General features: G+C 46.9%; 1 protein-coding gene across 1 annotated transcript; it reads left to right on the plus strand.

Moving 5' to 3' along the window:
* Nucleotides 1–2,370: 2,370 nt before the first annotated feature.
* Nucleotides 2,371–3,683, plus strand: LOC123399651 (probable carbohydrate esterase At4g34215). The gene is made up of 2 exons (XM_045094047.1): nt 2,371–3,096; nt 3,167–3,683. Exons 1-2 carry the CDS (start codon nt 2,488–2,490, stop codon nt 3,359–3,361), a joined length of 804 nt encoding a protein of 267 aa, XP_044949982.1. The 5' UTR covers nt 2,371–2,487; the 3' UTR covers nt 3,362–3,683.
* Nucleotides 3,684–12,020: the final 8,337 nt, after the last annotated feature.

Consider the following 12,020-nt stretch of genomic DNA (forward strand, 5'->3'; position numbering starts at 1 on the left):
ACCTCCGGACCATTCCAGAGCCCCTAGTGACATCCGGGATCTCATTCGGGACTCCGAACAACTTTCGGTTACCATCACACATAACTCCTTAATACTAAATCGTCATCGAACCTTAAGTGTGCAGACCCTGCGGGTTCGAAAACTATGCAGTCATGACCGAGACACTCTCCGGTCAATAACAAATAGCAGAACCTCGATGTCCATATTGGCTCCTACATATTCTACGAAGATATTTATCGGTCGAACCATGATGTCAATGATTCATTCAATCACGTATACAGTTTCCCTTTGTCCATCGGCATGTTACTTGCCCGAGATTCGATCGTCGGTATCTCTATACCTAGTTCAATCTTGTTACCGACAAGTCTCTTTACTCGTTTCGTAATACAAGATCCCGTGACTAACTCTTTAGTCACATTGCTTGCAAGCTTGTTGTGATATTGTATTATCGAGTGGGCCCTAAGATATCTCTGTGCCACACGGAGTAACAAATCCCAGTCTTGATCCATCTCAACTCAACAGACGCCCTCGGACATACATGTAGAGCACCTTTATAGTCATCCAGTTATGTTGTGACGTTTGATACACACAAGGTACTCCTCCGGTGTCACTGAGTTGCATGATCTCATGGTCATAGGAACATATACTTGACATGCAGAAAACAATTACAATAAATTGACACGATCATATGCTACGTTCATAGTTTGTGTCTTATCCATGACATCATTCTCCTAATGATGTGATCCCGTTATGAGATGACAACTCATGTCTATGGCGAGGAAACCTTGGCCATATCTGATCAACGAGCTAGTCCGTTAGAGGCTCACTAGGGACACAGTGTTGTCTATGTACCCATACATGTATATGAGGTTTCAATCAATAAAATCCTAGCATGAATAATAAAGGATTATCACGAAAAAGAAAATATATTAATAACCACTTTATTATTGCCTCTAGGGCATATTTCCAACATTAAGCGGCCCAACGTCATCTCTACCGTTACAACTCAGCTCATGTTGCAGTAAATTTCTACAACACGGTTCATGTTGTAGAAAACTTTGCAACATAGGCCAAGTTACATTCTTTTTAAAAAGATATCATATTTAAAAATGGTTCATGTTTGAATTTTTTTATTTTTTTTATATCATAATCCCAAAAACTGTTCACATTTTTGCGAAAATGTTTGGAATTTGAAAAACTGTTTTTTATTCCAATAATATTCGGATAACAAAATCATTGAAAATTCTGGAGGAAATGTTTCAAAAAACATCAAAAAAAATTTGTAATCTCCATGCTGTGTTGTGTAGTTGAATATTTCGGCGCTTTACTTTTGTTGTTAAAAATAATTGGTTGGAGTGGTAGTAGGTGAAGTTCAGCAGGGCCAGGTCGTGACTTGCCTTTTTGGTTTTTTTTTATAAATCAATAAAGTGGTATTATTAAGTCAAAAAACAAAAACACGCTTCATGGTTGGTGGGCCGGCCAATGAATGGAATGGTGCCCACCTCAACATTCATGGAAAATAAACCATCACCATATGCTACGTACAATGCATGGGAATTTTGTTTCGTTATATTATTCTACTTATGCTCAATAAATATTTCACAACTATAGTACATAACTAAATATAACAATTCATATGTATTTTTAATTTTGGTTCACATGTTGCATGTTGGCAATTCCTTTGAGAATGCGGTCAATGTTTAAAATAGATCGGGATTATAAAGTTTATTGTGTTGGTTTTAAAGATTAAAAATTTAGGATTTGATTTAAGTTTTGCCTATAAGTTGAAAGCGTTTTTTAGACTTTTTCCTTCATCGATCATGCGGAGTGAAGCAGGGAGGGTTCGTCCAATGGAATCGCATCATCAAAGCTTTACCCATACACAAGACAAGACGAGACGAGAGACCTTTCGACGGGCAGTGTTGCCTTGCTTCGTTCCTCAATCGGATTCCGAGAAAATCTTAGAACGCGTCAAGTGACGGCGCGTGGAAACATTTGCTAAAAGGGTTTTAAAAAAACGCTCGTTAACTAGAAGCTCTCCAATGGGATCGCATCATCAAGCTTTACCCACACGAGACGAGACGAGAGACCTTTCGGCGGGCGGCGTTGGCTTTTGCTTGGTTCCTCCGTCCGACATTACTAGGCGTGTTGGTGCACTGGCCACTGGACTGGAGCAAACATCCAAACACCGACAGCTCTCCTCATTCGGCGCGCGCGTGACAACACATGCATCGCCACAAACAAACCAAAAAGTTGAGCACCGCATCGCCATAACTTTTCCTCCAACAAACCCGACGCGCCTCCCGTATTTACTACCACCGTCCATATCCTACGCCAATATCCTCCTCCTCCTCCCCAACGATGCCATCCAGGCCTTCAATTCGCCGCTCCTACCTCACCTAGCTTAGCTGCTAGCCACCACCAGTACCACCTCCCAGTGGACAGACACTGGCACCAACCCAAGCAGCTCGCCGGGAGACGCCGACAATGGCAATGCGAGCACTACCCCTCGCCCTGCTGCTCGCCCTGCTCGCGTCCACGGCCGTGACCGCGAGCGCGGCGAGGACGCCGACGCTGGTGTTCATCCTGGCGGGCCAGTCCAACATGGGCGGCCGTGGCGGGGCCACCCTCAACAACCGCTGGGACGGCGTGGTGCCGCGGGAGTGCGCCCCCTCGCCGCGCACGCTCCGCCTCTCGCCGTCCCTCCGCTGGGAGGAGGCCCGGGAGCCGCTGCACGAGGGCATCGACGTCGGCAACGTGCTGGGGGTCGGCCCCGGCATGCCGTTCGCGCACGCGCTGCTCCGCGCCCCGGCCTGCCCCAAAGGCGCCGTCGTCGGCCTCGTCCCCTGCGCCCAGGGCGGCACCCCCATCGCCAACTGGTCCCGCGGCTCCGACCTCTACGACCGGATGGTCACCCGCGCCCGCGCCGCCGTCGCCGGCACCAAAGGCAAGGGCAGGATCGCCGCCATGCTCTGGTTCCAGGGCGAGACCGACACCATCCGCCGCGAGGACGCGCTCGCCTACACGGCCAGGATGGAGGCGCTCATCCGGGACGTCCGCCGGGACCTCGGCATTCCCAACCTCCTCGTCATCCAGGTCCGTTCGATGCACCATTGATTAAGGCTGTGCTTTGGACTCCATTGATGATTGATGTTTTGGCGTGCAGGTCGGGATCGCGACGGGGCAGGGCAAGTTCGTGGATCTGGTGCGGAAGGCGCAGCGGGCGGTGAGGGCGCCCAACCTCAGGTACGTGGACGCCATGGGGCTCCCCGTCGCCAACGACTTCACGCACCTCACCACGCCGGCGCAGGTCCGGCTAGGCAAGATGCTCGCCGACGCATACGTCGCCACGCTCCACTGATAACTGATTCATCATAATCCAGTAACCATCCATGATTACTGACTACCAGTGCGTTTGCCTTGCCCGATTACTACTAGTAAGCACATCATTCATGCACGCCATTGAAGAATTTGGTGATGATTGGTGGTGGTGGATGACAGATTAAGTGGCTAATGAAAGAATCTGCTTAGTTAGTCCGTAGCAGCAGCATAGACTGTCAGGCTCCAAAAGGTTGAAACTGACTAGATTATTGCTGCCATGATTTATGCATTTTATTTTATGTATGGTGCCGAAATGTAAACCGGAAGAAATCTCCGGCGACATTGTGTTTTTTCTTCCCTCCTTTTTGCTTTGCCCGGCTACATTATTCAACTCCAACAATCACAGAAATATTTAGTACTTACTAGGGTTCCTGGAAAAGGGTGGGGTGTGGTGGTTAGCAGTGAGTAGTTACTGGATTGGCGGTACGTTTGTTACCCCAACCCCGGTGTGCCGGCTCATCCCCATCGGTGGCGCGTCGTCCCACCAGGTTAGAGCATACCTGGCCAAACAAGCCGTGTCTGACGAGCCGGCATGACTGCCCGCAGGCCAGGCACGAGACGGCCTAATCGTGTCGGGCCAGGCACGAACACGCCATCGGCCGTGTCCGGGCCGTCACCCCCAGCCCGCGTGCCAGCCCGGCACAACACGATTAGGAGACACGAGTCAGACGCGGCGGGCGGGAGACGCGGGAATCGAGAGATTTGAGGGGCAGGCGCGGGAGATTTGTTTGAGGGAGCGGGGCAGGCGCCGGGAGATTTGTTTGAGGGAGCGGGGCAGGCGCCGGAGATTTGGGGGCCGATGCGGGACTCGAGGGAGCGGGGCAGGAGCGCTGCGCTCGAGGCGGCCAACGGGCGGGTGGGAGGGAGGGGGCGGGTGTTTTTTCAGGGTTTCTTCGTGATGCGCGGCCGTGCGGGAGTTTTTTCAGTGACGGGAGATTGGCGTGCCGCGGGCCTAAACGTGCCGCGGGCCGGTCCGACTAGGCAACGTGTCGTGCTTGGGCCTGGACCCTGGGCACGCGGGCTGGCACGGCACGACTCGTATATTAATCGGGCCCAGGCGGGCCGTGCCGTGCCTGGCACGATTACGGCGGGGCGGGCCGTGCCGTGCGGTGTCGGCACGTTTGGCCAGGTATGGGTTAGAGCATCTCCAGCAGACAGCGCCCACTAAAACGCACACAAAAATAAGGATTTTAACGCGCGCTAGGGGACTCGGTAAAAAATAACGCAGAAAAAAGCGTGGACACGTGGCAGCATTTTGATGCGTGTCGACGCACGCTATAAATACATCGTCACGCCACGCGTCCTCTTCACCGCTCTACCTCGTCACGCGTCCTCTTCTCACTCTGCATCGCCACACGTCCTCTCCATCGCTCTTCCTTCTTGCCGTGACATCATGCCGCCGCACCGCCTGGGAAGCTTGGGCTACCATGGCGTCCGCGACACGCCCTTCCGGCACCTTCTCCGCCGAGATCCCACTCCGGCGAGATGCGCTTCGGCCTCGGCACGTTCAACAACCCCGAAGACGCCGCCAGCGCGTACGACGTGACGACGTGGCGCCTCCGACGGCCTCGTAGGTGATGACGTGGGAGTGGGCTCAACGGATCGCGCCTCCCCCATGACTTGTCACCGAAGAGGACCGTCGCGAGAATCGAAGGCGAGAGCGTTGCCTTGGCATCGCTGAGATGGACGAGCATGCTATGACGGCATGGCACCAACAGTTCCGGCAGGACGTTCTCGGTGAGCACACATTCTTCGTGCAAGGAGGGCATAGAGGAGGATGGAGCGAGTCGCCTATCGCGAGGACAGGCGTATGCGGAAGCAGGCCGAGCTCTTCAACATCAAGCTCAAAGAAGCGTCGACTTGGGACCCCGACGATGAACGGTGGGCTGACGCCTTCATCACGACGCAGGAGTCGGACACCAGCGAATCGAAGGAAGACGACGAGGAGTAGTTTTTATCATTTTTATTATGTATGAACTATGTTTTTATGTATGAACTATCGACGAGAGTAGTTTCTATCTATGATGAACTATGGTTACTTTTAGCTCGCATGTTGAAGCGCTACAACAACGCGCTAAAATTTGCAGCGTTTGGTGAAGCGACTGTCTATTTAGACACAAAAAAAGCAATTGCGCGCTGTAAAAATAAAAATTTATCCGCTGTGCTTGCGCGCGTCTGTTGGAGATGCTCTTAGGGCTCCGAGGCGGAGGTAAACGCCACACGACTTACAACTAGTAGACTGCAAACATGAGGCGTGCCCACCGTGCAAGGAACTGTGTGCGGGAGGTCGCATAATCCCTCGCGTCCGAGGCCGTGGAGGCAGAGTCGCACTCTACCGAGTCGTACTGCCAGACCATGTCTATCATCGATCTTACCTCGACCGGCGATGTCGAGGTCACAAACTCCACGAGGAAGAGTAAGACATGTATGTCCTATGTCGGCAAGTCCAAATCCCTCGCCGGCGATTCGACTTTCACTCCATGGGACTCACGATTGTCGGATAAGGACATGGAGGGAACAACAAGGACATTCGTTGGCGAAGTTCTAGATTAGGTTTATGTTGCATGTAATTGGATGTATTTAATGATTTGAGTTGATGTATTCAGTTGTGGAATTAAATATTTGAGTTCTGACCGACCATTATCCGTAAATGTGGGATCGACCTTTAGGGCCTGGATTTTGCTAGGCCCCGTTGTAGATGCTCTTAAGCTTCTTCCAATGTATAGGTGCTTAGATGAAGTGTTAAGGACAATAATAAGTTTAGCAATTAAAATCTTCAATGCATAGCTTAAGTTGTTATTGCTAAGCCCACTTCATAACTGATTTAAGAAATAAACTCTTGCATGCGTTGGTGAGTTTCCTTCATTGCCTAGGTTCATCGCTTGACATTGTTTTTTTCTGGGTCATCAAATTCATCCATCTCCTTTTTGGATGTTTGGTTTTAAGAGACTAGACTTTTTTTTAGTCCTAGTGACTAAAGAAAAAAAAACCTTCAGTAGACCAAACAGAATCTTAATTATCTTGTTACATCAAATTTTTTACCTACATAGTAAGAGCATGGTTAATAGTATAGCCAATTGTTGGTCATAGGCAGTCTTATAGCTAGCTTGTACAATAGTTAGCTATAAAAGAGTACTACTTTTATCATATATGGCCCACCTTTCATTCTCACAAAGCACCTAGGAGCACGTGCTAGAGCTGGCTCTTCACGAAGAGCCCGCTTTCCTTCTTTCTCCTCTTCTCTCTCATCCAATTCAGCAAGAATATAGTATTTTAATTCTTACAGCCTGCTGACTGTACCTTATTGTACTTGCTCTAATAGACTTAGCATCAGTAGACGATGGAACACTGAAAAGGGGCTTAATCCGGTGTGTCTGTTTGGTAACATGAGCGAGTTTGATAGGTGCAAATGTGCAGCATAGACAGCCAATCAGTGTCACCTCGGATTGCAGTGCAGGCAGTTAGTAGGACTACTAGAAAATGTGACTGACTGCAAAGACGCATTGCACATGGATCCACTTGGAATTGCAGCTGCGACTGTTGCATAGCGCGTAATGTCGTCATGCTGGCTTTTTGGCTTGGGGACCCGTCATGGAATGGCATGTGCCGGTGTAATGATTTTCACAGCACGCAGTGATGGCATGTGCCCTGCTTTCACTCACTGCACACTCCACTTTTCTGACCTGCTTTGCCGTGTTGCCGTAACAGCAGGAGGATCCCACAATTCAGATTCCATTCGTTGGTCCTTGCCTTTGGTAAGCTGCTTTAGGTCGGATCATGCCCGTGCAAAAATAATTTACGCCGTTTGGTTATCCGTATGAACCGGTTGGACTTCATAGCACGAACCTTAAATCATCTCTAGACCTACATCCAGGAGAACGTTAAAATCGATCGTTTTTGTGAAGCCAGACCCGAGCGGTGCGATCCTAGTCACGTGGGCCGTGAGCGGTTGCATGTGTGGATGCAGACTCGTGAAGCCGCGTTGTTTCTCAAAGCGTAGTCATAAATTACCCGCACCTCCCTTCCTCCCCGCTCTCTCTCCTCTTCCCCACTCACACCGGCGATGACGACCGCCGGAGCGACAGCAGCAGAATATACGACGATGGCAACCACCGCAACAACTTCACATTTCCATCGGAGCGCACCGGCGATGGCGGTAAGTTTATTTGACCTCTCTAGAGTAAGTCCGTCGAGGACCGGCTAGATTTAATTGAGCACACGATAGGAAAGTGAGGAAGGGGATTGAACACATCGAGGGTGAGTGGGGGGGGGGGGGTGAACACATCTCAAGTTCATGCCTAATCAACCGATTACATCGGGGGTGAGGATTGGGTACTAGCCGCGACGACTTTGGAGTCGCGTCGAGCGATGCTGGGGTATAGACGTCTTTTCTTCCTCCTCGTCATCTTCTTTCTGTTTGTCTTCTTCCTCATCGTCATCGTCAAGAACGATGGGTCTTGCACGGCCGCGTGCCGTTGGCGCCCTGGCCACCATCCGCGCCTCGTCGTCTTCCTCCGCCGGATCCATCACAGTCCGTGTCGTCCAGTACACCGCACACGGTCGTCATTGAGACGGTTGTACTCTTTGTACTCGATCCACTTGGCCCTCTGTTGAGCATCGTCGGAGTTGGCATGATTCATGATCGAGCGAAGGATGTCGACTAACATAGCGCCCTTCGTTGGGTCAGGAATCAACATCTTTAACTCCTTCGTTGTCGCCTTCTTCACCACAGCGTCGACCTCCTTGTGCATTTCTTCCATGTTGATGAAGTTCGAGCACACTTTCATTGTGTCCTCAAACTTAGCACGGTCACCAAGTGAGCACCCAAGGAAGAATGCCCTCCATCCCATGCCCTAGGGGAAAGGTTTGTGGTTGGAGTTCATGGTGAGGGAGAGGTGGTGAAACAGGGAGAGGTTGGAGAAGAGCGGGGGTCAAAATGAGAGAGGATGTGAAAATGAGAGAGGGTTTCAGTGCGGTGCTGGGTAAAAAAACGTGCGTAAATATAAGAGCGTTAAGCCGGTAGGATTAAATGCTAATCTTTTAACTGCGTGTTGTTGATAATGCAGATGGACAAGGGAAGGAGGTGGTGCCACCATTGGACAAGGCCAAGGAGGCCGTGTCGCCATTGGTGAAGGTGCCGGTGTAGGATCACCCTAACACCAAGAGGAGGAACTACGGGCACTACCATGAGAAGGCAAGACCAACCCACTTCTACAAGGTGATCTTTGGTCCGAAATTGGAGGCTCTGCCTTTGCCTTTGGACTTCACCAAGCAATTCCTCCTCGTGCCTATAAAGTTCAGTCTGAAGATGAACACCGACTGCTCATGGAGGGTTACTGTGAAGGTGGTCGACGACAGGGTAATCCTTGATCAGGGTTGGGCCACCTTCGACAGCGTTCACCACGTCAGGATCAGGTACATGCTGACTTTCATGTTGCTCACCTCGAACACCATGAAGGTAATCGTCTTCAACAATGACGATGTGGAGGTGGTCACCAAGTGCAAGAAACACGATGAGGCCTTCACCTAGACCACACAAATGACCTCTCATTCCTAGTGAAATTGTTGGTTGTTGGTTTAAGACTATGTGCTGCGGTTAAACTTTGAAACTTATCATATTATATTTAACTTGTGTGTGCGGTTAAACTTTGATGTGTGCTTAAGTTTGTTCTATTATGGTTTCTCTATTTTTGTGTCTTTGGTAACCTCACCACATCAAAGAGGAGGTTACCACGTTATTGTCCTAGATATAACCAAACAATCAAACTTGTGTTTCGCCATAAACTAGGCCACAACCAAACATCATGCCTTCCGTTTCGGCACATGCAAGTTAGAGAGGATACATGCAACTAATCTAGATGCAGATGTTTTTTTTGTGCATATGCTCACGTATGCAAAGTGCCTAGAAAACAATGAAGGTAACCAAACGCATCCCAAGTGGCGCATGGAATGGAAAGTACATACCTTCTCTTTTGGCCTCGACAAGTGCACACTTGATTGACTCATTGTGCATGGTACCATATTTTTTTAGAAAAATGCTAAGTATTAGTAATCAAAAACTACTCGTATGACACAATATCAATCTTGATGGTGGAACCAAACATGACGCCCCTCATCCAAAAAAATTGAAAACTTAGCTAGACCATCTGCTTCTATATTCCGCTGCTCTTCCTTCAAAACTAAATTTGCAGTTTAACCTCGACATTGTGTGCTTGATTTCTCTGAAAATACTCCCATAGCTACTACCAGTGCCCTCATCTATATCCTTGATAACCTGCTTCAAGTCCGATGCAACAATAAATTTTTGGAGTATCCATTCTCCAGCAAGCTTTCAGGGCTTCTCGACATGCAATTGCATCTAATGTCGTAGCATGAGAGATTCCACGGACAATTACGGTTGAACTTCCCATGAGTAGATCTTCTACATCTCGACACATAGCTGCTGCCGAGCCACCCGTGCCAGATCACACTACACTAGCGTCCACCTGAATCTTAGCATAACTTGGAGGTGGTGCTTTCAGTCTTGTAGTTGCGTTCCTTCGTGTAACATGAGTCATGGTTTCTTTCATCGGGATTATATGAAGATCAGATATGAATCTGTTTATAAACTGATGTGTCGCGAAAGGTGTGTGTGGTATATCTCCTCATTGACCACCTTTCTTCTTACCCATCAAATTGCCCGCAGTGTCACTAATAGAATGACAAAATATTTATGGGCGAGTGTATCGATCATCAAGAACAACCATTGATTCAGACATGGTTTCGTTGTTTCACGTAGGTGTTCTGTCAGTTCATCATCCACAAGTGCCCATACACACCTTGCCATTGTACATTCAAGAAGAGAATGTCTCCAGGAATCTGCAGCTTCATGTAAAGCGCATGCCCTCATAGTGGCTATATTTCGGACGTGTATTTTGTCTAACCTGTTGTGCGCGTAACCTTTATCATGTCCACCCATCCTACAAGCATGTCAAATCAACTATCCTATGTGCATGTCAAATCAACAGGCTTTCTACCTTTCTCCTCTCTCTCCCAAACGAACCAATCATTTTATTATCCCTTTGTAAACTTAAATTTTTTATATCTTATAAACCAGTATTTCGGAGCCTGGTCACCTAGGCTGGTTATGCCAAGTCATATTCATTAGTACATGACATTCAATTAACAAAATAATGACTTTCCATGTTTTATTTGCATGTACTAGTAGTATATTAAATGGTCAATAATTGCTTTCAGAAACAAACATGGTATGAACATTCATACTTGGATACGTATATATGTACATGTACTCGATATATCCACGTAGACCGTGATACTAGTTAGTGGGTATTATACCTAATGAAATATGTACATGTCAAAGTTATACCCAATGAAAATGTAGACATAAATGTCATACTTTTAATATCTACGTGTTGGTGTTGTATCAAATGAAAATATGAATACCTTGATGTGAATATACACATAAATATATACATACCTTCATGTGAATATACAAATGAATATGTACATGTTGGTGATATACCTAATAAAAACATACATATAAATATAAATACCTCGATGTGAATTTTATTTGTATATATACCTATAAATGTCACATCTTTTATGTATGTACCCGAGATATCACGTGTACATTTTCTTAGGCCGTGATACCAATTAGTGGGTATTATACCTAATATACCTAATATACACACGTATGTACCCGACTAGGTCAAAAAAGATACGAAAATATTGTAGGTATCTCATCAACGTACATAAAGTAAAGTATGGCTACATATATCTGTCTACGTGAAATATGGCATCCATAGGTATATGATACCCAAAGTCATAAAATGGTTGGAAAAGAAAATACTAACTTAATTTGAAATAACTAATAAAAAGTTGTATGTATCAACCCAATGTGTATGCACACATATAAAAAAATGTACATATATCCAACGTCATGGACGTTCAAGACACAATAATGAGGCCTTAAATACTAGTTTTCTCTCTCCAATTCTTATTACTAACGTCTCTTAATAAGGAAGGTAGCATGCATGTCATCATTTTCTTCCCACAAAAAAGTTACCATGCATGGCTTAATTATTTCCAAATCTATAATTTATGATGGTTGATCCGTAATGCAATCGAACGGTGAAAAGGCAAGGAGCCTGGACACCTAGGTGCCCCAAACGGTCGTCCTATATATATATACAAAAAAAGAAAGATATAAAGTTACGCTGGAGCGTAAGCAATCTGTGCCGCACGTTATATGTTGGGATACGCGCATGTGTGTGTGCATATGAGAGAGAGAACCTCATCTACAAGAAAGTGCGAATCTCGATGCAAACAAACGGTTCAGATAGCAACCACCCCAGCTAGTGTTGATAGCAAATCCATGCCCTATATATATATATATGCCCCCTCTCTCTCTCTCTCTCTCTCTCTCTATATATATATATATATATATATATATATATATATATATATCTAAACTGGAGTAAAGACCTTTACAACAAGACCAATGTTGACTATATTTGAATTAGTTTGAATTTTTTCATTTGAGTTTACCATAAATACATTCTTTAATATTGTGTGTTGCTCAAACAAGTTCCGTAAACTTTTCATCTAAGTTCTGGCAAGCTATTTATAAAGTTCTTCAG

The sequence above is a fragment of the Hordeum vulgare genome, chromosome 5H (genome assembly GCF_904849725.1).
Source record: "Hordeum vulgare subsp. vulgare chromosome 5H, MorexV3_pseudomolecules_assembly, whole genome shotgun sequence".
Taxonomy (NCBI): Eukaryota; Viridiplantae; Streptophyta; class Magnoliopsida; order Poales; family Poaceae; genus Hordeum; species Hordeum vulgare.